General features: G+C 45.5%; 1 protein-coding gene across 1 annotated transcript in view; it reads right to left on the bottom strand.

Annotated features, from left to right (window-relative positions):
• SMG5 (SMG5 nonsense mediated mRNA decay factor) overlaps nt 1–22,734 on the bottom strand; it is a 317,166-nt gene that overhangs the window by 124,250 nt on the left and 170,182 nt on the right. Inside the window, exon 12 of the mRNA XM_086947626.1 lies at nt 1,300–1,995. Within this exon, the coding sequence (XP_086803752.1) occupies nt 1,300–1,995 (696 nt within the window). The remainder of the gene's footprint in view (nt 1–1,299; nt 1,996–22,734) is intronic.

The following is a 22,734-nucleotide window of genomic DNA, read 5'->3' as shown; positions in this document are numbered from 1 at the left end:
GTTTTCACAGACTTTTTTTTTTTTTTTACAATTGATTGCAGAGTAAACTGCCAGGTCTGCGACTGTTATGCTACATAGTATGTAAACAAGTGGGGTTTATTTCAAACATATTTGTCAAATTATGCAAGCTATAGGCTTTTCTAATTAACTGTTATGCATGCTGACTGTTTAACATTCCAATCTTTTTGTATAAATACATGAATCAGCTTCTTTCCAGCCTTGAATTTCAATGCCTTTGTCATCAGTTTTGATCATCCACAGCACTAAAAAGGTACAGACACCCACGAAAAATAGAATGAAACCTGTACAGATAAATATACATGATTATGCCCATTTGACTCAGATTTTTTTTTCTCAATGTGAAACGTTATATTATATTACATGACTCCACTAGACATATGGCAACCCATATATCCTTACAGGAACTGAATTTATACACCTAGGAGTACAAGTCTTCAAAAAGGAAAGAGCTAAACACTCCATCTATGGTCTGCATTACATACTTTGTATAACTGAAAAGGGCAATCAATGTTTAAGTTATGGTATTACTTTAGGAAAATGAGTAAACAATGGTCATGCATAAAACGGATTTTTAGCAATAAAAACTAATGGTAACATAAGTTAATAATCTGAGAGTAGTGTACTCTGCATGCAGGAAAGAGCGAAAGCATAATGAGTTTTGTGGTCTAAAGCTATTCATCACACTTAATTTCCCAGGCCGTTTTAGTGAAGTAATAGCATTGTGTAATCTCTAAAATTAAAGTGCATTTTAGGAATATATGTGGCTGGCCAGTGTAGTCCGCATTTATCTGCCACAGAGAGCAATCTGGCATTTGTGGAACCAAATCCTATTTCACATAGAACAGAGCTATAAATTGGTACATAGAAGAGCTACTTTATTGGTACTAAAATCTGTCTTTACACCAAGTTTTTATTTTTACTACGAATGAAACCCTGTGCAGAAGCTTAAGGGGTCATATTAATACAGGCTTTATTAAATGGAACTGCAACAGAGATCCATTTCTCTAAAATCCGAATATTTTTGTGATAAGTGTACAATAAATGGTGGGTACAAGCCCTGTCTACTCCCATCAAGTATTCCGTTTATATTTTCCAAAACCCAGAAGCGAATTACTTTTTATGGTTAAATCAATGTCTAGTCGTGTGGAGTTATTATCTTTCTGCTCACCTGTAAAATGACAAAGCATTTACAGAAACGTAATATGCTTTGTGGCACTGTAAGATATTGGAGAATGCGTTCAAAAGGTAATCTAAAGATATTACACTTCATACAATTACCTGGTTCAACTACCCCGGGTTTTTCTGCATCCCCATTCATTATGGGCTTGCTGTCCACTGACTTAGTTGCAGATAGTTCGTGACTGGGCTTCAAAAGAACATTGCTAAAAGTGGGTGCTAGGCGAAAGCAGCGTTTAGTCTGGAACATCTGGCTGGACATGGCTTGGAGGTTACTAGCTATGCTAGCATCACTGGGGGCCAGTACAGGACCATTAGCAGCAGGGTCTGGATTCTCAATTTTGGGGACAGTCTGGTTTTTGCAATCAGCCATTTCTTCAGAGTCCTTTAAAGCTTCTTGGGGTCCTTTAAGGACCTTGCCTTTACACTCCCCATTGGGCTCATACTCAATGTCTTCCAGGTCAGAGCGAGACTCCTGACTGTTCATATCAGAGTCTGTCTCCACATCAAAAGCTGCCTCTGCCTCTTCATAGCTCTTGTCCGAGCCACTGTCTGAATTCTCGCTTCCTTTGGTGGAGTCTTGGCTGGAATCGGAGTCAAACCCCTCGCTCAGGTCACTCTCGTCCACTTTCTGTGGATGCCGACGTCTCCTCAGGCGGGACAAGCAAGAATATTTTTTGGTTTTCTTGGAGACAAGTTTCGGTCTCTGCTCCTGGCTTGCATCAATGGAAACAGCATCTGTAGGAGGCTCCACTCCCTTTTCAGGGACATTCGGCGACTCTCTTACTTCTGGATCATCTGTGGAAAATAACGAACACTGATTTTAGTTAAACAAACATTTGCATGTTAAATAACCCACATGGAACTAAGGGAACTGTACCAATCTTCGCCTTGACAAGACTGCACAAGACTGCAGACATTCTTTTTCAGTACACGGCTAATTGGCAATTATTACTTGTGCCGGTGTAAGAAAAATGTCCTGGTGCATTGTGGGTTTCAGGGGAGGTATCACACGTCACGTCAATACCTAGTCAAAGAAAAACTTGCAACATTCTCACTCAACACTAGATGGCTGGAGTGTGCACAGCATGCGATGTACAGCGGTACGTGCTGTGAACACCTACATATTACCCCTCTTATTAAGGATACTTACCATCTGAACCCAACGAAAATGTGGGTAACAAAGTAAACCAACTTATCTGCAAAATTAATTCTTAAATTGTATGCTAATGACAGCACATTAGACTGTAGATGAGGTGGTGATCAGAGCTTTTTGTTTTTTTTATTTTGAGCAGCCAATTTGACCGTTGAAGATACGTACAGGCCATCAGTTCAATGAGCCTTTAAATGCAAAACACACTTCTATGAGGCAGAGTACTGAGATTTCCTGACCCCAGCCTGTATGGAAAAAGCTAGAAAAGGGTATCAATAACCCTATTACCTGCAGTATACCTGTGTCCCAAATATAAGCAATGCCTTCTTCAGCCCTCATCTGCTTCCACTTATATGGTTAAAATCAGAGAGGCCATTTAAGTCATCTATTTACAGTAGAGGTCGGCTTTTACATCCCATCCTTGAATTTGTTACCATCTACCAAGTTTATCTGTTCAATAAGCAGAGGTGGTGTGTAACTGAAGTACAGAGCAGAAGGAACAACCAGCTTCTGCTAACTGATTTCCTGGTTCTGCAACCACCTTCTGGCAGCCACATTTCAGCAGACAGACCTCAGTGTATCTGCATTAAGGCTTCTAAACTTCTAGGCAAGGGCAACACTCAGTCAGTGGACTCTACACCATTGCTGACCCTGAGAAGCAATCACCAACATGTTGAGGGTCACATTCATTTTTATATATTATATATTAAGGAAAGTCAGTGGTGGACAGCAATTGTGACTAATGTGTAAGCATGTAGAGTAAGTGACATGAGACAAAAGTCCCCCTATATGGCTTTGAAAAGCTGTGCTGCCAAAACAATTTTATTTTCAGGAAAACACAGTAATTTTCCTCCAGTGTATTTGACAACCTGCCCACTGAAATCTGAAAATCTTCCACATTTTGCTAGCCAAAGTTGTCCTCTGATATTTGGGTAACTCCCAAAGAATACCTCTGATCTGGGTGAGTGTGTCAAGTCCTGTCACCTAGGCTATGAAGTGGAGCTAGTGAATAAAATGTCCACGGGCGCAACTGTTACCCTCTTGCTATACCCAGTTCAACGACCATGTAGGGTTGACGGATTAAGGGGGCCAATGGTGTGGTCTGTGTAAAACATATGTGCGAGTAATTTTATCAGGCTTTAACCTCTAGGCTTGCTCCCTCCAAACTGCTTTTTGATGCACAATGTGCATGTCACATATTTATATGAAAGCTTTCTCTCTCCCGGAGAAGCTACATGATTGTCTTGTGTGGGGTTCAGGAATTTATGATGTAGAGATCTTCTAGCTGTCCAGAAAACACTGCTGTAGAGTGAAAGTTTTCAAACGTAAAAAGAAAGCAAAAAAAAAAAAAAACTACCTATCCTTTTCTGCAGATTATTAAGGAGTGTAATTATATGAGCAAAAACACAAAGAAAAACTTGAAAGTGGAATTTATATAGTCACAAGAGTCAATGAAATCTGCCCAATTGTGACAGAGTATATGGATTTACTCTGCAATTCCTGGGAGTCACCAAGGAACTTCAATTACATTTCTCTGTACTCCAGCTCCAGAGCATTGGTATCATTGTAGGGGTCATCAGTGATGCCATCAACAATATCATGTAACTTAACTGGTGTAATATGTTAGTCATAAGCAGCGTTCAACTGTAGTTTATTGAACCATAACTACGTTTTCTGAGTTAGGTTCTATTTGTCACCATAACTGCACTAAAAGTTTTTTTCCCCAGCAAAAAATTGATAAACATATATATTTATGTAGGAATTTCGCTTTTTATTTAGTGTGCTAAAAAAGCTACACTCTGTAGAAAGTCCAGATGACTCTTATCGGTTTACAGGGTTTAAATTAATAATCCAAAATGATCTGTTTCAGGGTAGTGCGGACATGCAGTCTAGGCTTTTCAGAGGGTTGTGTGAATGCATTTGTTAAACACACAAAGTCAATCAATGAGACAGTCAAGAAGAAACTAGAGACCAATTTAAAAAAAATAGCACTTATTTTTATATATATTTCAACACCCATAACTCCGTAATTGAGTTACTACTACTACTACAGGATAATGCTTTTCCTATGGAGAAAAGAACATTTACTGCATACATGTATTTTTAATAGGATTTAGATGGGCGCCTATAGATTGCAAGGTGTGTGTGTGGGGGGTGGGGGTGGGGGGGAGTTGGCGGCAAGGTTTCAATTCCTACAAGCAGTTCGGTTTTACCTGCCCTGGTGTGTCCGGGTGTGGAGGTGCTGGACGGGTTGATAGCCTTGTGTGCTACACCGTTGGCAAAGAGGGGGGCGAACTAGAAAAAGGCTGCAAAGGGGGACATGGAGTTAAGTCCAGGAGCTCCCAATTGGGGGGAGGGCAGGTGTCTCCGTCTGTGAGGGACGTGGGAGCAAGGGGGAGCAGTCTGTATTTGTGGACCCAGACCATGGAGTTCGGATGAAGAGGGTTGTTAGACCTGTCAGCCCTAGGGTGGCCTTTCCCTATTTTTTTCGCCCTTGCCTCATTTTTTCCACCCTCTTTCGTTGGCCTTAGGTCTCCGAGCACCTTCCCATTGCTAATGCTAAGGTGCAGGTACTCTCTACTTCCAACATGGCTGCCACAGGCCCCTGCTACTGAGGAGTGGTCGTTTTAGTAGCACCCTAGTTGCCAGGAGCTGGCTGGAACCCTTAAACATTGTTGCAACACCAGCCTGCTTTGCCTGCCCATAGCTAGAGTAGGGAAGCTCCTGGAACCTTCTAGAATAGGGGCGGAGTCTGCTTTTGCCGCCTTAGAGAGTGTTCACCTGACCTGGGCATATATAAAGAAAGGAGGGAAAGTTTTTAGTCAGTTGGGGCATCACTGACCTGGGGGAACCTACGCAGGGTTTAGGCGCTGCCCACCAAACTGTGTGAGGAACACTGAACTAGCCCACTGATCTGGCCCGGCTGGAGGGGAACCCAGAGACCACCTGCAGTGACCTGCTGAGGAATCCTGTCAGCAGCCTTCAACTCACCCCCCCCCCCTTCCTAGAAACTAAGAATCTGCTATCTACAAAGGGCGCAGGAACCACCAAGCGCCGAGAAGACCGCTTTCTTGTGCCACCAGGACTACTGGAGATCAACCAGGTACCGGGCTGTGCCACTTCTGCGCCCCTCTGTCTTCACCTGGGCCCCTGTGCTGTCCTGCCTAACCCCCTCTGCTGTCCCGCCTGGACTGAAGGGCCTAGACTGCTAAGCTTCCTGTCCTACCTACCCAGCGCTCTCCTACTGTGCCCCTAAGAAGCGCTGTAATATGCACCCTGCCGCCTGTGGAATCGCTACTGGCAATGGAGCGCTGTGATCCCCGAAGCGCTACGCCCACAAAGCGCTGTAACCTTCCGAACTGCTGGGGCTCTAGAGACTGACGTGACCCTGAGGAAAGCGCTGTGATGCTAGAGACCACTGTTGAGCCCCGGGCGCTCCTCTGCCCCTGGAAGCGCTGTATCAAAGGAAGCGCCGCATACCTGTGTCACTGCTAGCGCTGCGGCCTGCAGTTCCGCCATCTGAGCGCCGTCTGCATTTCCGCCTCCGCCCGGAAGCTGACGGAGGGCCCGCCATCCCCACCGCATCGTGTCAGTAGGCCACACTAGGCCCCAGGAGGCGCGAACACTCGCCTCACGTGACGGGGTGCCCGGCCGCGTCTTTGGCCGCACCCCCGCCCATTGTCGCGCAGCTATTGGCCTGGGCTGGCGCGCCCTCACGGCAGGCCCCGCTATTGGCTGCTGTGGCAACACCGCCGGAGGACTCCGGAGAGCGCACGAGCCCCCGCATCTGCCGTTACCACCACAACCCAGAGAGGGGGCTCCGAGGAAAGTGCGAGCAGCCCCAAACCACCACAAGGGGCCGTAGAGGCCCGAAGAGACCAGGTAAACCCTTGGGGAGGAGGGCGGAAGGCCGAGGGAGGCCCAGAGTTCGCCCCTCCCAGAAGGAGCCTGTTGTTGGGCCCGTTGGCCCTAATTGGCCTAAGAGAGAACCAGAACTGGGCCGGAGCCTGTTTAAGATTTAACCCCGAGTTGGGGGGACTGGCCGGCCTTACCTGCCCCTAGGCAGGTCCTAAAAGCAGTACTGTTACTGGACCAAAGTGTTCTATGCCCAAGGCCCAAAGTTTTGTATGGCCAAGGAAAGGTTTCACCTGTGCCTACAAAATGGTTCTGCTTGATCAGTAAGGGTAATGCCCTGCGTATTCCTGCATAAAGAAATGTTAACTAAATGCCTTCAGTTTTAGAATGACATGGTAGCTTTACCCAAAGTGATGTTGCCTAACTTGGGTACTCCTGAGTGTTGAAATGATTATTCTCATCTAATGAAATGTTATTGCTGAGTAAGGAAACGTTTTCCCTTTGATGAAATGGTTATGAAAACATGCTGCATTATTGAATTGCTCCCTTTGCTTCACTCTAATGAAATGTACTGATGGGATGCGGATACCTTGATTACTGAAATTGCCCTAAATGATTTGCAGCCGTGATTTTGATCTAGATAAAACTTAATGATTTTAATCAACCTTACTGGTGTGGTCTCAGTCCTTGTGTGCGTTTCCTGTCTCAGTGGATGTGTGTGCTGTATGGTCCCTTTACACCTAAGCTTTCGGGTGCCTACCTGCTCGGGCCAAGCTACCCCCCTGGGGAACTGTGACCCCAGTTCCTACAAGGTTTTGGTCGACTGGCCCTTGTTCGTCATAAGCAGCCATGGTTTGCGGTCTGGACAAGAAAAGTTGGACAAATCAGGACAGCTGGGCCACTCACTGTGCTGGCCTATGCGGAACCAACGTCTCTGATAAGATGGTTCTGGCCATCTAATCTGATCCGATTTTTTACATTTTGATCACCTGGTTTTTTACCTTTTATGGTGGGAGAGCCTCATAACCTGTGACTCACCAACGGCAAACTCATGGTTAAATGGACAACGCGTGTTTAAGGCAATTATACGCCTTTCAAGATAAGGCCATTGCGACACAGCAAGGGTAAAAGGCACATCACTGATTGTATGTACACACACCTGTAAGGGCTGTGTGTGAGAGACTCTTGTCGTGCGCAGCCCAGGAACAGCACACAGGTAGCCTTGTGCAGAAGGGACTCTGGGGCCGGCCTGTGAATTGTAAAGGGGGGCGTGCAGCCGCTCCTCTTTCTGGATCCATTAATGGCCCTGGGGACCACCACGCTGCAGGGCCAGCTCCTGCTTGGTCCCAGGGGGACCACCCCCGGGACATAGCTGTTTGCTTTTGCTTGGTGGGAGGTGACTGACAGGCAACAGCAAACACTCTGGTTCCAGTGGGTGGGAGCTGTCAGTGCTCGAGCTTGACAGAGGTTTCATCTATTTCTCTACCGGAGACATGCGGGCAAGGAAAGAGATGAAACTATTGCTCTTGCATTCAGGGAGCTACATTTCTAGCAGCTCCTATGTGTAATAGCAATGTTAGCTCCCGCAGAAGGCAGGGAGCCGGCTGAGACCGCGGGCCCCGGGGCTCTGCCCGCGGTCCCCATCCTGCACACACTGTGTCCTGGCTGGGACCAGGATACCCAGGGACACATGTCGCCCCCCCTTACATTTTGGCCTGGTCTCGGGGGTGAGGCCAAACTTGGTCCAGGAAGGGGGACAACACAGAATGAAAATAAATAGATCGATCCATCCAACATTCCACACTGGAAATATGGACCGCACTCGCAGGGAGATTAGAAGGCTGTTAATCACAATATTTTTCAGGAATGTTGGTTTGAAGTAAAAAAGGTGTGGCTCACCCGTTGGCTACAGAACGCCGATAAAACCAGCAAGTGCGAGCTGGAGTGTTGAATATAATATATATAGATATAGATATAGATAGATATTTGTGTGTGGCCGGCCATGGGGATGGGGTCCCTGGGGCTAAAATCGGCCCAGAGAGAGGGGCCTTGCAGCTCCACTCCTCAAGTAAGCTGTGGCTGGTCCCCAGGGAATAGATCCCTGGGCGTGTTGTGATAAGGACATCCACAGAACCACTCACACCCCATAGGACCCCTCATACACCCACTCCCACAGGACCTCTCACAGACCCTTACCAGTACTACAGTACTCACACAATCAATCACTTAACCATAGAGCCACTCACTCTTACAGCCACTCACAACCCTAACTAACCCATACAGCCACTCACACCCACTTACGCACCAATACAGCCACTCACACATCCGGTCATATAGATACTCATACACCCTTTGAGCCATTAACACCCCCACTCAATCACGCATACAGAAACTACCACACAGCCACTGAACTGCCCACACAGGTCCTCACACAGCCACCCATACAGCCACTCCCTCACCAATGCAGCTACTCACACATCCACTTAGCCACACAGCCACTCACTCACCGATACAACTCACACACACCCACAGAACCACTTACATATCATTCACATCCATATAACCACTCACCCACCTTTACAGCCACTCTCAGACATTCACTCACCCATACTGCCACTCGCACCTACTCACTCACCCATACTGCCACTCGCTCACCCATACTGCCACTCGCTCACCCATACTGCCACTCGCTCACCCATACTGCCACTCACTCACCCATACTGCCACTCACTCACCCATACTGCCACTCACTCACCCATACTGCCACTCACTCACCCATACTGCCACTCACTCACCCATACTGCCACTCACTCACCCATACTGCCACTCACTCACCCATACTGCCACTCACTCACACACACACTCCCTCATTCCCACAGAGCCACTCAGTCACCCATAAAGGCACTCACAATCCTACGCAGCCACTAACTCAACCCTAATGCCACTCACACCCACTGGCTATCCAATACAGCCACTCACAGACACTCACACAAACATCTACTCACATGCACATGCATAGAGCCACTCTCACATGCATAGAGCCACTCTCACATGCATAGAGCCACTCTCACATGCATAGAGCCACTCTCACATGCATAGAGCCACTCTCACATGCATAGAGCCAGTCACACAGCCACTCAGATGAGGTATTTTACAAACAGTATGACTAATTACTAGTGCAGAAAGAATAGCACTTATACTAATGCTGTAGCTTAGTATAGATCTGCAAGTCTCAGACATGTTTCTGAAACAGTCACAGGATGTCATCAGTGATGCCACTGACCAGGTCATGAGTGATGTAATATGTGAGGTCATAAGCAGTGCATTGCAGGGGTGTAAGTTATAGTTCCCTTAGGTAACTATAACTGCTTAATTTCTATGGTTTTGTGTGAGTGAAATCAGAGCCAAACTAGAATGTCCATGTATCCTTTGACTTGTTCAGGGAACATATACATGTATATATATAACATACACACATTTATACAGACACATACACACATATATACACACATATATACACAAACAAACAAATGTATTCACATATATACATACATATACGTTCAGTATAAAATGCTACTTATGACCATTGTTGAGACTGTGAAAGACCATGACTCAATAGGGGAGAGGCCAAGAGTGCTTAAATTGTCTATTATCTACTTTACCCTCTTTATTAGTGGGAAGTAGGTCCATAGTTTAAGAAAGTGACCCTTTTTTGTCATGTCATCCCCACTTTTTGCCACCAGTACTAATGTTTTTCGACTGATGTGCACTGGGTCCCTGCTAACCAAGCCACAGTGCCAGTGCGCTTTCCCTAAAAACAAGGTAAAATAGTCTAACACAATTGGCAAGCACTATAGCACCCCTCTGAGTCCCTAGTAATTGGCACCCCTGGTAACTAGTCCGTGGGTACTAAAGAGGGTACCTAAGGGCTGCAGCATGTATTATGCAACCGTAAGGGACCCCCACACAATTTGCATGCATACTGCGTGTCATGGTGCAAACCATGAGTGAAAACATGATATGGCACTCTCACTGCGTGCCATGCCAAAGTCACTGCATGTAATATATGTAAGTCACCCCTACAGCAGGCCTTGCAGCCCTTAGGCAGGGTGCATTATATTACATGTGAGGACATATCTGTCTGAGCTGCTAGGCCACTGTGCTGTCTAGCTCAATTACTAGATGGTGCAAGCGAACAGTAAAGCCATTTTAAGTATATGTACTGGGCACTGGTCATTACGATTTCTCCAGCTACATGATGCCCGATGTAAAACCTACCAGTGTCTAGTGTGCTGGCTGACTTGTGGAAATTCAATACGGTTTGGTGAACATTATCTGCGCCATCTTCCCTTTTGCCCCGATGCCACACTTCGTCGCACACGCCCACCACATTAGCTGGCTTGACCAGAACCACCCTCTGCACACCCCTGACCCCCAGCACGGCTCTCCACCTACACAAGCACCCCCACGCACTGATCACTCCCGCTTTCACATGCCTTGCGCGTAAGCGGCAGTCATTTTGAGCACCATGGCCCCTCTGCCCCTCGCTGATAGCCAGCGCGTCTCTCTCTCTCTCTCTCTCTCTCTCTCTCTTAACCTCACAGGCATCCCCCGCACGCTGACAACCCCCTCACTCTCACATGCCTTGGGTCATAAACCCCTCTTCAGCGCAGATCTGCCTCAGAATCCCATCCTGTTCCCAGCGCGACACCTCCCTTCGTTCCTTTCATAGTCTCAGGCCCTTTGATGCAAACCTCCCTTTTCTGTGTGCCCGTCTGTCTTCCTTGTTCCCAAGCCACCACCTGGCCCTGCGGATACTGTTTATTACCCCGTACAGTAGGAAGCCTCCCCTCCCCATCAAAAGACCCTCGAGCCGATCAAAGCCCCCACCCTACGAGATCCGATCAAACTTCACACATTCCGTGAATCGGCGGAATGTCCTGCTGCGCGATAATCATCACCTGTTGTGACCGGGGTGGGGAATTCAACTGTAAATGTATGTGGGAACGGGCCTGAAGGGGAGATTCCGAGGATGTTCTTTCACATATCAAAGTGTTGCAAGAATGTGTTAAGTGCAATAAAGATCATAAACCTGAGTATAAGAGGCCAGGCCTCGGAGATGCGGCTAGAGCACCTCGTGACGATACTTGCTGTCTGAATTGATGTGTTCTCCTCCGGAGAGAATAAACCCTCGTTTCCTGCCTTTCAGTCTCCAGCGCCTGCTTCTTCATTGATTAAATATTGGTGGGTCATAGAGGCGACACCGCCGGGCAACACAAAAAGGGTCTTTGGTCACTGGTTGTCTACGACCCCTTTTACAGACTAGTATCGTCCAGCCTGCCACATCAGACAAGTTTCTGACATCCCTGCAGAGCCCAAGCTCCCTGAACCCAGAAACATCCTCCAGCAGGATGACTAGTGATTTTGCAGATAAATACCAGGGGCTTCAAAGTCCCTGCCACTTTTGATATCCGACCCCGGTTTCCCACAGATCTGGGAGATGCCATCCCCTGCACCGCTTACACAAACTATACAACCATCAGTCTGACTTTAGGAAGGTTGGCTATTGTTCTGGTAGTGTGGATTTTAGCATAATTCAGTTAGTCAGGGTGCTGTGATCTTTAACACCGCCGGTGTTCTAAAGCTGTTCGTTAGCTCAAGAATCCCATATGAAATTGTGGCTTGAGAAACCAATCAAAAATATTAAACCAGAAACAGAACACAAGTGGTTAAATTCAAGCAGCAATATAACATTTTACTAATCAGGCCTCGTGATTAGGTGAAAATAAATCAAAGTGTCAAAAGCTTAATCTATCATCGAACCCAAGAAGTCATGAGAATTCATTTCTCCGGAGTGATAACATAACATTTTATATTTGCCCTGTGAAAATACATTTTGAAAAGTAGATGCAATAAGAATGGGCCACATTTATTTTTGCTGGCACAGCAAATGTTTATTGTATCCCAGTGAAACGAACAGGGTCCAATAAAAAAAAGAAAGTGTAATCTGCAAAACATAATGGCAAAAATAAACAATTACTAGACCCACATCAACTGCTTAGTTCGAAATGTCACATTTAAAATTAGGTGGGACCAGACAAAGCAACAGTTTCAGTACTTAACCATATAATGCCCACATTAGATGCGCGAGATGGGTCTTCTTAACCCTGTGGATGGGTATCATCATCCCCATCTGTTATCTCATCAAGTACGGATTTAAGTGTGGGTGTAACAGATGGATAATCCTAAACATCAGGTTCCTCTTGAAGTAACGTATGGCTGGCCTTAGAGGATATTATGTATGCACTCAATGCCTCCTATTTCCTTTCTTTTGAAACTGTGCTTTTATTTCTATTTTGAGATGTCACTTATATGCTTAAGCCCGTTTTGACTTTACGTCAATTGAGAAGCATCTTTCTCTGTAACTGTTTTTCGCCATCAATCGTCTTTCGAAGTGTTGATTTCTTTATTTTTAAGCTTACTGTCATTTTTTCATTTTGGGCCTGAATGAGTTTTGTTTTTAGCAACCCTGTTTGACAGTCAAGGTTTTCAGTGTAGAAGGTCTGTGCTTGCTCTGGGAACCAGTCTTTTGACTCCAGTTTTTTTTTCCTAACGCTTTACGTGCTTGTACATTTTAAGACTATCATATCTACAGGGACAATTTCAGAAATTTCCATATTAAATGAGGTTGTGTCTTTAATAATGAAGGCTATAAACTGCTGCATCTGGGCCTTCTTGTTTCCATTTAAGCCATCAAAATCCTCAATTTTTAAAGCAATCCAAGTCTGCTGTGGTTGGCTGCTTTACCTGTGTCATCCCCCAAGGATGCGTTTTGGGACATAATGTGGCAAGACCAGGTCTGTTTTTCTCGTTTTCTGAAGACTTTGATTAATAGGATTAGTATGAAGCACAGTCTTCATACTTATGTTTGTAGGACAAACACAAATTGCAAACACTGCTAATTTGGGAAACATGTAAAAGAAGTGTTCCCCTTACAGAAAACAAAGACAAAATGACCAATTTTGAGACCCAAGTCAAACAGCAGCCGCCGAAAAGATGCATTTTGTGGCATGGACCGCCTCTGGTTAAAGAGCTCCTAAAACTATCTGTTTCCATTGTAGTATTTGACTTTTCTAATCAATATGGTCCGCTGTGTGAGAACACCTCCACCTGATGCAACACTCCGCTCTCCTTACTTCTTAACTGCAAGCAGTAAAAACACTCAAGATGACAACAATATAATGGGGCAGGTGGGCTCATGTTCGATATCAGTAGGGCTCATAGAAGATCCATGCAGAACTAAACTTGTTTATTTCCTGACAACCACTAGATGGTGGAATAATTCAATGCATGCATACCCAGACTAGGTAACTGCTGCAACACATTCTGTTAGACGGACTTGTACTAACTGGAATGAGGTTGCCCATGGCTGAACTCAATAATTCATTTGTAAATAGATCCAACAGACAAAGTAGCACATTTTTCCTACCACTTTCTCAGAAAAATCTGACATTCTCTGATAACACAACTAATTTACATACAGCACAAATAGTTTCATGAAGGCTGGCAATATTAAGATTCCCATTAGTCCATTTGACTTGTCTACTAGCCTAGGCTCTCCATCAACCCCTAGACAACATGCCAGAAAAGCTGGGAATTATTTTCAATACAGATCTCAACTTCCTGCTTTTAATCAACAAAGTCACCAAGTGAGTAAGTATTCAACACTCTCTCTTCATAAAAATATTCATCCTCTTAAAAAATAACCGAGTGGAGAGTTACCAGGAGCTCCTGTGATAGCAAGCAGAGTCTACAGCAACATAGTCAATACGGACATCAAATAACCTACAGGAAGGTGGAAAACAGTGGAATGCAAGATAGCAGATTTTGCCTAGACTTCTGGAGGAGTCATGTAAAGCCTGCTATGAAAACACCCAAAAGGCACCCGATGGAATCCAGAACAAAGTTTAAAACCAAACGTATAATCACAAAGTTTTAAACAGAATTCTCTCCATCTCCAATTTAAGAGGGAGTTCTGACTACCTTAAATGTATTAATACTGATGAAAACAAAGTTTCGGAGCAGCAACCAATTAAATGTTGCAAGTGTCATCTTTAAGCTGGTTTCCCAGTGTAAACAGTTTTATACCATATCTGGACTTGGCCCTTCTGGCAGGTTCACCCCTGAAGTTTTTGCTTGCTATATGTGACCTGGGGATGGTGATTCCCACTCTGAGTGCGTGTGGTGAGATAGGCCTGCCCTCCCATAGGAATGCATGGGGAATGTATGTGTCCCTGGTAGTTCCTGATGCATGGGGTGTGCTGGGTCGAGTCTGGTATGTGCGGACTCGTGTGATTGAATGCTGCGAGATGAGGTATGCGGCGTGTATGTGTCTAGTGAAGAAGTGCCACTTCTAGACATGGGTGTGTGTGTGTGCAGTAAGTATGCTGGCGCGTGATTGGCTGAAGCCGGCTGGGGAGCCTGGCTCCAGGAGTCTGTGGGTCTGCCCCGGTGGTGAATGGAGAGATTAACATGCTGATGTGAGGGAGGGGCTGCGCCTGGATCCTGAATAGGGCTGGGCTTTTCCCCCACATTGCTGGCTCCACCCCCTGGGGTGCGTCTGATGACCCTAGCCTGCCTGGTGAATGGAAAGGGTGGCTGGGGAAAACAAAGTACTCCCAAAACCAGCTGCGACTGGTTTCTCACCCACCCTGCACCTTTAGACAAAGGAATTCCATGTATAAAAAGAGGCTGTGACCTCTTCTAAAAGGTTCTTGTTCTCAACTCTAATCTACCAGGGGTGTGCTGCTGCTTGGGCACGGGGTAAGGCTTGCCTCCCTGGGCCCTGCCCAGCCCCTGAACTATTGCTGTCCTGGACTCTGCCAAGACTTTGTTGCTTTTTGAGACCCTAGCTCCTGGAAGCGCTTTACTTCTTGCCTAAGCGCTTGGGAGCGCTGGTCCTTTCCTGCTAGCGCTTGAGCGCGCTCTTCGTGTCCCTAGCGCTGGAAGCGCTTTGTTTACCAAGCCGGTGCCCACCCGGCATTTGCCCCGTGCTTATGAAGGTCTCTGAGCCCCCAGCGAGTGCCTACCTCGCTTATCCCCTTATTTTCGAGGGAGCCTACCCCTCGCTATCCCCCCCCCCGAGTTCACCGCCGCTGGCCCGGGACCCTTTGAGTCGTCCTCCACGGGCCGTGCTAGGATTGGCTGCCGGCCCCGGATTTCCTGATGACGTGTCCCCGGGCCGCGCCGTGATTGGCTGCCAGCCCGAGGAGTTTGGGTGTCCGGCCCGTGAAGCGCGACGAGGTAGGGAGCGGTGGGAGCCTACTCCGTGCCCCTGCTTCTCCCCAAGAATCTGCATTCTCCCCTCCCCCGGGGCTCCCAGGAGCAAGGGAGAGCTCCAGAGAGCAAGAAGAGACCGGCGCGTCCCCATTGATGCCAGACCCGGTGAGTGCTGCAGAGAAGGAGAGGAGGGGCGTCGGGGCACATTGCCGGTGCCCGCCCCTCCCCTCCAGCGCGAGCGCCTCGGAGTCCCGTGGGGCCTCCTCTGATGCAGAGTCCCCCGAGAGGGACTCCTCCTATTGATTCGCAGCCCGAGAGGCTCAGAAGGCAGTTCACGATCGAGAGTCCCCCGAGAGGGACTCCACCAACCCCCCCCGTTCATTCATGAGCCCGAGAGGCTTGTTGTTTCCCGAGCCAGAGAGCTCCACCATTTCTACATTTATTCCCTTAGAGCCTGCGAGGCTCCCACAATGGCCCTATCTACAGCTGCCCAGCACTTCGTGGGCAGCTGCCACGTGTAGGTTGTTTATGGCTACCTGCAGCCTGTCCTGACATTGCGACATTGGGCGTCCTAGCCCCAGAAAGGCCAGTTGGCCTGTTGAAAGTTATGAGCTAATATTAAGGTGATTCCTGAGAGTTATTATGTGTTGCACCTCTGAAGGTGCTTCTGATGTGTTATGTGCCTTGTCATTTCTTCCCTCCTGAATATCCTATGCCTCATGTATGTTGCGTCTGGTTATAGTGAGTTCTAATGCTAGTTCTATGAAGCTCCTGGTTGTTATGTGTTCTAATGCTAGTTTTATGGTTGTAAATTGTTCTAATGCCAATTCCACCAAGTGCACATCCCTGGCAGTGGTCCCCTGGCCCTGTCCTGTACATAGTCCCCTGTAAATTCTGCCCGTGCCTCTGGCACATTGTAAAGTGTGTTCCTATCTAATGTGTTTTTCAATACAAAGGCTATTTTAATATGGAGTTCCTTTTGTGGGGGGGGGGGGGGCCTGGAGGTTGTTGCTGGTGGGTGCGTGCCCAAATGCTTTACACATCGCCTCCGAGATAAGCCTGACTGCTCGTGCCAAGCTACCAAGAGGATGAGCAGGGGTGGTCTTGGCGGGTGACTTCCTTACCCTACCTTGGGAATGGTGGTTTCTGTCTGGCTTTGGAGCAAGCCTTAGCCAACCGGAAATGCCATTTCTAACAAAAGTACATATAAACAAAGCTGTAACATGGTTTGATAGCCTCCACCCTATTGGGATAATAATGCTAGATGCATAGAAGGCATTTGACAGGCCAAGTCTCCTAGCACTACTTCTGGTACATAGATATTTATGTACTATATTCAGATACTTATTGAACCATAGGTGGCTATAATCATCATTCTGGGAAAACAGTCACTTAGTATCACCTTAATAATTTGTCCAATACTTTGCACCTTTTTTGAGTTATTTAATTGGGACTAAGAATATAAACGCAATCATGTACAATGGTATTGTCAATAATGCTGTCAATGTGATAGAAAGGGAAGCACCAATAGTTTATTATCAGAGAATTATTTAAATGTTAATAAAACTCAAACTGTCTGCAGTAAGGCTATGGTCATCACGGGTACCAGGACTATCCACCCCCAGGTATGTACATCGGAGTTAATAATACTTTGAAAATTGCAGATTTATTTTGGGCATATTGTGAACCATTATTAAACAGGTGTGTAAACAAAATGAAGGTCTGGCACGAGCTTTCAAGTAGGATAATAGGAAGGTGCAACAAACAATGCCAGTAATGTGGATATTCAACTATAACAAGTTTTATCTAGGGGTTGCGCAAGGGCATTAAAATAACAAATATTAGGAGGATGGGTTCGAAAAAATCTGAGGTCATGTTTTTACGCCGCAATGAGCACAATCATGGCTAATTTATTTATTCTTGAGCATCATGATTTGCAGGGTGTATTAGATTTTGTTGAGGTTTACATTTATCTTTCATTAGGAAACCAACTTAAGAAGGCCTTTTATGGTTTCTGGAACTTAGGTACTTTAAAAAGTTAAGGTTAAAGACAGTACCTGGAAGGACTGGCATAGGGCAACAGCACTGAAATAATACCTATACTGACATCTGGAATGTCCTTCAATGCCAAGGACCATTCAGGAGGTACTAATGGGCAAATCATGCCATGGGTCGTCTCAGCCTTCTGTAGATATTTGTCTTAATGGGGACTTGACTAATGTGCAGTGTCATAGTCTGAATCTGTATGAACAGTGTGTGGTGAGGACATTCACTACATGCAGGGTGGTGTGGGCTCCCTCTGCCATGTCCTTTTAGAACTAGGCTATTTGTCAGCACTTCTGAAAACCCATTTGAATATGAGGCCACATTTCTTGGTGCTGTGTTGCAAAAACGTAACCCAGGACTAGGTTACTTTATTTATTTATGGTGTTTTATAAGGCACGGACATGACCCAAGGGTATCAGAGCACTGTACAAATGAATAATATACACAGAGCTGAGATCAGAGAAAAGCACATCTAGAAAAATGTATACCAACTTCAGTGAGAAGTTATGATGACACAAGGTTATTGTTAAACGACCTCTATTTGTTTATGAGTCATTGGAAAGGCTTCTCTGTGATTGTTTTTCAAGAGTCTGCTTTCCATCCGTTCCTTTCCAGGTACCTATATTGGTATTATTGTCATTTGCTGGCAATTGTACTCAGTGGACAGGATCACCCCAATTTTACGAGAGAAATATGTTCATTAGGATATTTTTCACCTCTTTTTTGAAGTGGATTGATGAGTTAGACAGAAACTTGTGCGGTAGGTAGTTACCAAAGCCTTATAACCAATCCAGAAAAAGTGTGTATGTGTGTGTGTGTATGTTTTTTGTTTCCTAACTCTGGGGAGTTCTAGCGTCTAGTCTGGCTGCTGCATTGAGGGTTGTTCTGAGTAGAGCTGTTCTCGATTTGGGAAGACCTTAAGGGTCGCAGATCCATAGTCTAGTATTGAGACGACTAATGATTGCACTACTTGTTTAAAGTCTCGAGGTGGCAGGAATGGTCTCACTTTCTTCAGTAGATTGAGTTGGAATGACGCACTGCGTGTGGTTGCATCGATATTTGCCAAGGTTTTCAGATTTGTGTCCACTGTTATTCCAAGGGACTTAGAGGAAACAATAATGGTGGATTGCAGTTGAGGGAGTCTAGTTGATTGAGCCACTCTTAGATGCACGTGGGGCTTCTGTAAGGAGAAAAAGTAGGAATTCTGTTGTCTGAGATTTCTGCTTGAGGTTGTTTAGGCTAGCCAGGTGTGGCCCCCAAGAGAGATTTGCCTAGTTTGATTCTTTGTGAGTGTTTATGCAGGAAAGTTGCGAACGAGAGCACTTTTTTCCAGACAGCCCCATTCTGTTTTTTTAGCAGTTTTAGTAGTTTGTTGTGGTTGGCCAAGTCAAATGCTGAGGAGGTCTAGTAGGATGAGTAGGCAGGAGTAGTAGTCTAGCATCTTAAGGGTGTTATCAATTATGTGAACCATGGCCAATTCTGCGCTATGCCCTTTTCTAAATCCAGATTTAAATTTGTCGAGAAGGTTAAATTGATCAATGTGTTGCCTCAATTAATTGTGCACACATTGTTCCAACAACTTAGTTAGAAAGGGAATGTTTGACACTGGAGAAAGTTGCTCAGGGTTGTAGGGTCTGCTCCTACTTTTATCAGGAGGGGTGTCATTTGCTCAGCCTTCAGGCATTCTGGCATGATATTTTGTTCTAATGATGAATTTACAATCTTCTTTAGTATGGGTAAGAAGAGGGGATGGAGTTGCTTAAGTATTGTTGAGGGGAAAGGGTTGTTGAAATGTGAAGTTGGTTTCATGAATAGTAAGATCTTGTGTTCCTCTTCCTCGGTTAGTGTTTTGAACTCACTCCAAGTAGTTTGATTTTTAGTCTTGGTTGGATGAGACGTCACATGTTCCTCTCCTGTGTAAGTAGATACAATGTTGGAATGATGATCGTTGTCTAAGGTGGCTCTTAGCCTCTATGTCGGTAATAATTTCCTTTTCTATTTCTATGATTTTTTCACTAAAAAAAATGAAAACAAGGATTCACGGATTTCCACTGAGTTAAAGTTATTGTTTTTAACCCTAGATCGTTGGTTAATTTCAAAAATTCATCTTGGGGGATGGGGTGGTGGGGGTTGGGGGGGGGGGGGGGGGGGGGGGAGTTCTTTGCGATGGCGAGTTGGGATCTTTCGTGTTCCAGATGTGTTTTTTGTAGCGGTTCGGACGTTCACTTAGTTTCATTAGAAGAACTGTGGAGAGTTCTTGTCACCAACTATGTTCTACGCGTCTAAGTCTCCTTTTCTTGTTTAGATTCTGATCCTACCATGGGGGAGAGGGTTTGATTTTTTGTCTGTAGAGGGTCAGTGGGGCTACTGACTTCATTATATTTGATATTGTATGGTTGTAGTGCTCAGTTAATTTGAGAACATTCAGGGCTCTAGTTGTGGAATTGAGGTTCTTCTTTCAACGTTTGATGAGTTGAGCCCTGTTCATGTCTGTGGTGTCTCTGACCCAGTATTTCGGTTTGGTTTAGGTAGTCACTGAATCCTTATAGCATAGATGCAAAGTTGCCATGTCTGTCGTGGAGAGATGGTTGTGTGCTCTTCTGGGCCAAAGAGGGGATGGCCAGAGATGGGTGGCATAGTTTGTAATTGAATTAGGGAGGTTGTTCATCCTTGGGGTTAATGAGTCTTGTACGTAAGACTTAAACTCTTAGAAAGCTAGTGAGGATTACCTAATGTTGTATTCGCTATGGATAATGTTACTTACCCAGTAAGCATCTGTTCTTGGCATGTAGAGCTGTAGAGCCAAATGCTGTGCATAGCTCGCCATCTAGAATTGAGTCTGGATGTTTGCACTTGTTTTTCCTCGAAGAAGTCTTTCCAGTCAGGAGGTAGGTGACTCCTCCTTTCGGTGATAGTGCGCATGGGCATCAATTCCATTGTTAGATTGTTTGCCGCAGATGGTGAGAATGGAGTAGTAGTAAAAAATAGAGATGTCCATGTGTATGGATGTAAATGAAATAGAGAGGTGCAGCAGCTACAGGTATCCGGGGAGGCGCATGTGGCTCTACAACTCTACATGCCAAGAACAGTTGCTTACTGGGTAAGTAAAATTATCCATTTGAGGCATGTGAGCTGTAGATCACAAGCGGTGCATAAGATTACATTGCAGTATCCTTCCAAAGTGGTGGCTACCCTGTAGCTGTTGAAGCTGTCTGAAATTGTGTTTTAAGTACTGTTTGGCCCACATTGGCGTGTTGTCTTGCTGACACATCTACACAATAATCTTTAGTGAATGTATGCAGTGTAGACCATGTTGCAGCTTTGCAAATGTCAGGCATAGGACTTTTTCCTAAAATAGCCATGGTAGTCCCTAGCTTACGAGTGGAAGGTGACCTTGGGGGTACAGTTAGTTATTTTTGCTTTTGCATAGCAGGTTTGAATGCATTTAACAATCCACCTTGCAATACCTGATTTTGAGATAGGATTGCCTTTCTGTGGTGGCGCAAAAGCAACAAAGAGTTGTTTTGTTTTACGAAAAGATTTTGTCCTTTCAGAGTAGTACAAGAGTGATCTTCTAACAGCTAGGGTGTGTAGAGCTCTTTCTGCAACTGAATCAGGTTGAGGAAAGAATACGGGTAATTCTACTGACTTTATGTGAAATGCAGATATGGCCTTAGGTAAAAATTTAGGATTTGTACGAAGACCCACTTTATCTTTGTGTAGTTGGAAAAATGGTTCATGTATGGTTAATGCCTGTAATTCACTCACTCTCCTTAATGAAGTGATTGCAATGAGGAAAGCTGTTTTCCAAGAAAGGAACTGTGGTTCGCATTTTTGCATGGGCTCAAAAGGTGAGCCAATTAACCTTGTAAGGACTATATTACGATTCCACAGTGGAGCTGGTGGAAGTTTTGGTGGTATGACTCTTTTTAGTCCTTTCATTAACGCTTTCATCACAGGTACTCTAAACAACGACAAATGCTGTCTATTTTGGAGAAATGTTGCGATTGCTGCTAGGTGTAGTCTACTTGAGGTATAAGCCAACACTGATTGTTGCAAGTGTAAGAAATAGCATATGATATTTTGTATGGAAGCATCAAGAGTGATGATGTGATTGTTACCACAGTAGATAACTCTCATCCGCTTAGCTGCATAGCAGGCCCTTGTAGTAGGTCTTCTAGCTTCCTTAATGGCATTCATACATTCAGGTGGAAGGTTTAAGTGAGTAAATTCTAAGATTTCAGGAGCCACATCACGAAGTTCAGTTATTTGGGATATGAATGTCTGATTTCTTCATTGCTCTGTTTGAGGAGACTGGAGGTTAAATGCAGGTTTTCGTGTGGAACCAAGGCTGACGTGCCCATGTGGGAGCTACTAGGATTAGCGTGAGATGTTTGCCTGAGCTTCTGAACCACTAATAAAAAAGCGTAGGCAAATATCCCTGACCAGTTCATCCATAGTGCATTGCCCTTGGATTGCGGGTGTGGGGACCTTGATGCGAAGCTTTAGCATTTTGGTATGCGGCGAACACGTCTGTTTGAGGGACTCCATAACGTTGAAAGTATGGAAGGAGAACCTGAGGGTGGAGTTGCCATTCGTGTATTTGCTGTCTCTGCCTGCTGAGGAGATCTGCAATCTGTTTGTTGACTCCTGGGAGGTGTTTCCGCTCGGAGTTAAAGTTTGTGGTAAATGGCCCACCTCCAGATGTCTTTGGCTAAGTGGGACAGTTGGAGAGTGTGTGCCCTCCCCCCCGTTTTTGTGTCACGTTGTCTGTACGAATGAAGACAGCTTTGTCCTCGAGGTGAGCTTGAAACACCTTGAGTGCTAGAAATATTGCAAGCCGCTCTAATTGATTAATGTGGAGCAACTTCAGTTGTTGGCTCCACAAGCCTTGCACTGTGTGCTGTCGTAGATGAGGTCCCCAGCCAGTGAGGGACGCATCCACTGTCGGTACTATCTGTGGAACCGGGTCTATGAACAGCCGTCCTTTTGATAAATTTTGTGTGTTCCAAAACTGCAGAGAGCGAGGGGTACAGCCGCTTACCAACACTAGGTCAGTTAATAGACCTTGTGATTGGTTTCACTGACTGGCTAAGCATTCTTTTTTGTGTCGTGGATGCCTGTGCAGTCTGGCATGGGGAACGATCATGATGCTAGATGCCATCATTCCTAGTAGCTGCATGTAAGTTTGAGCTGGAATTCAA

The sequence above is a fragment of the Lissotriton vulgaris genome, chromosome 12 (genome assembly GCF_964263255.1).
Source record: "Lissotriton vulgaris chromosome 12, aLisVul1.2, whole genome shotgun sequence".
NCBI lineage: Eukaryota > Metazoa > Chordata > Amphibia > Caudata > Salamandridae > Lissotriton > Lissotriton vulgaris.
Note: the sequence above shows the minus strand (reverse complement) of the source record. Positions and strands in the feature narration are given on the sequence as shown.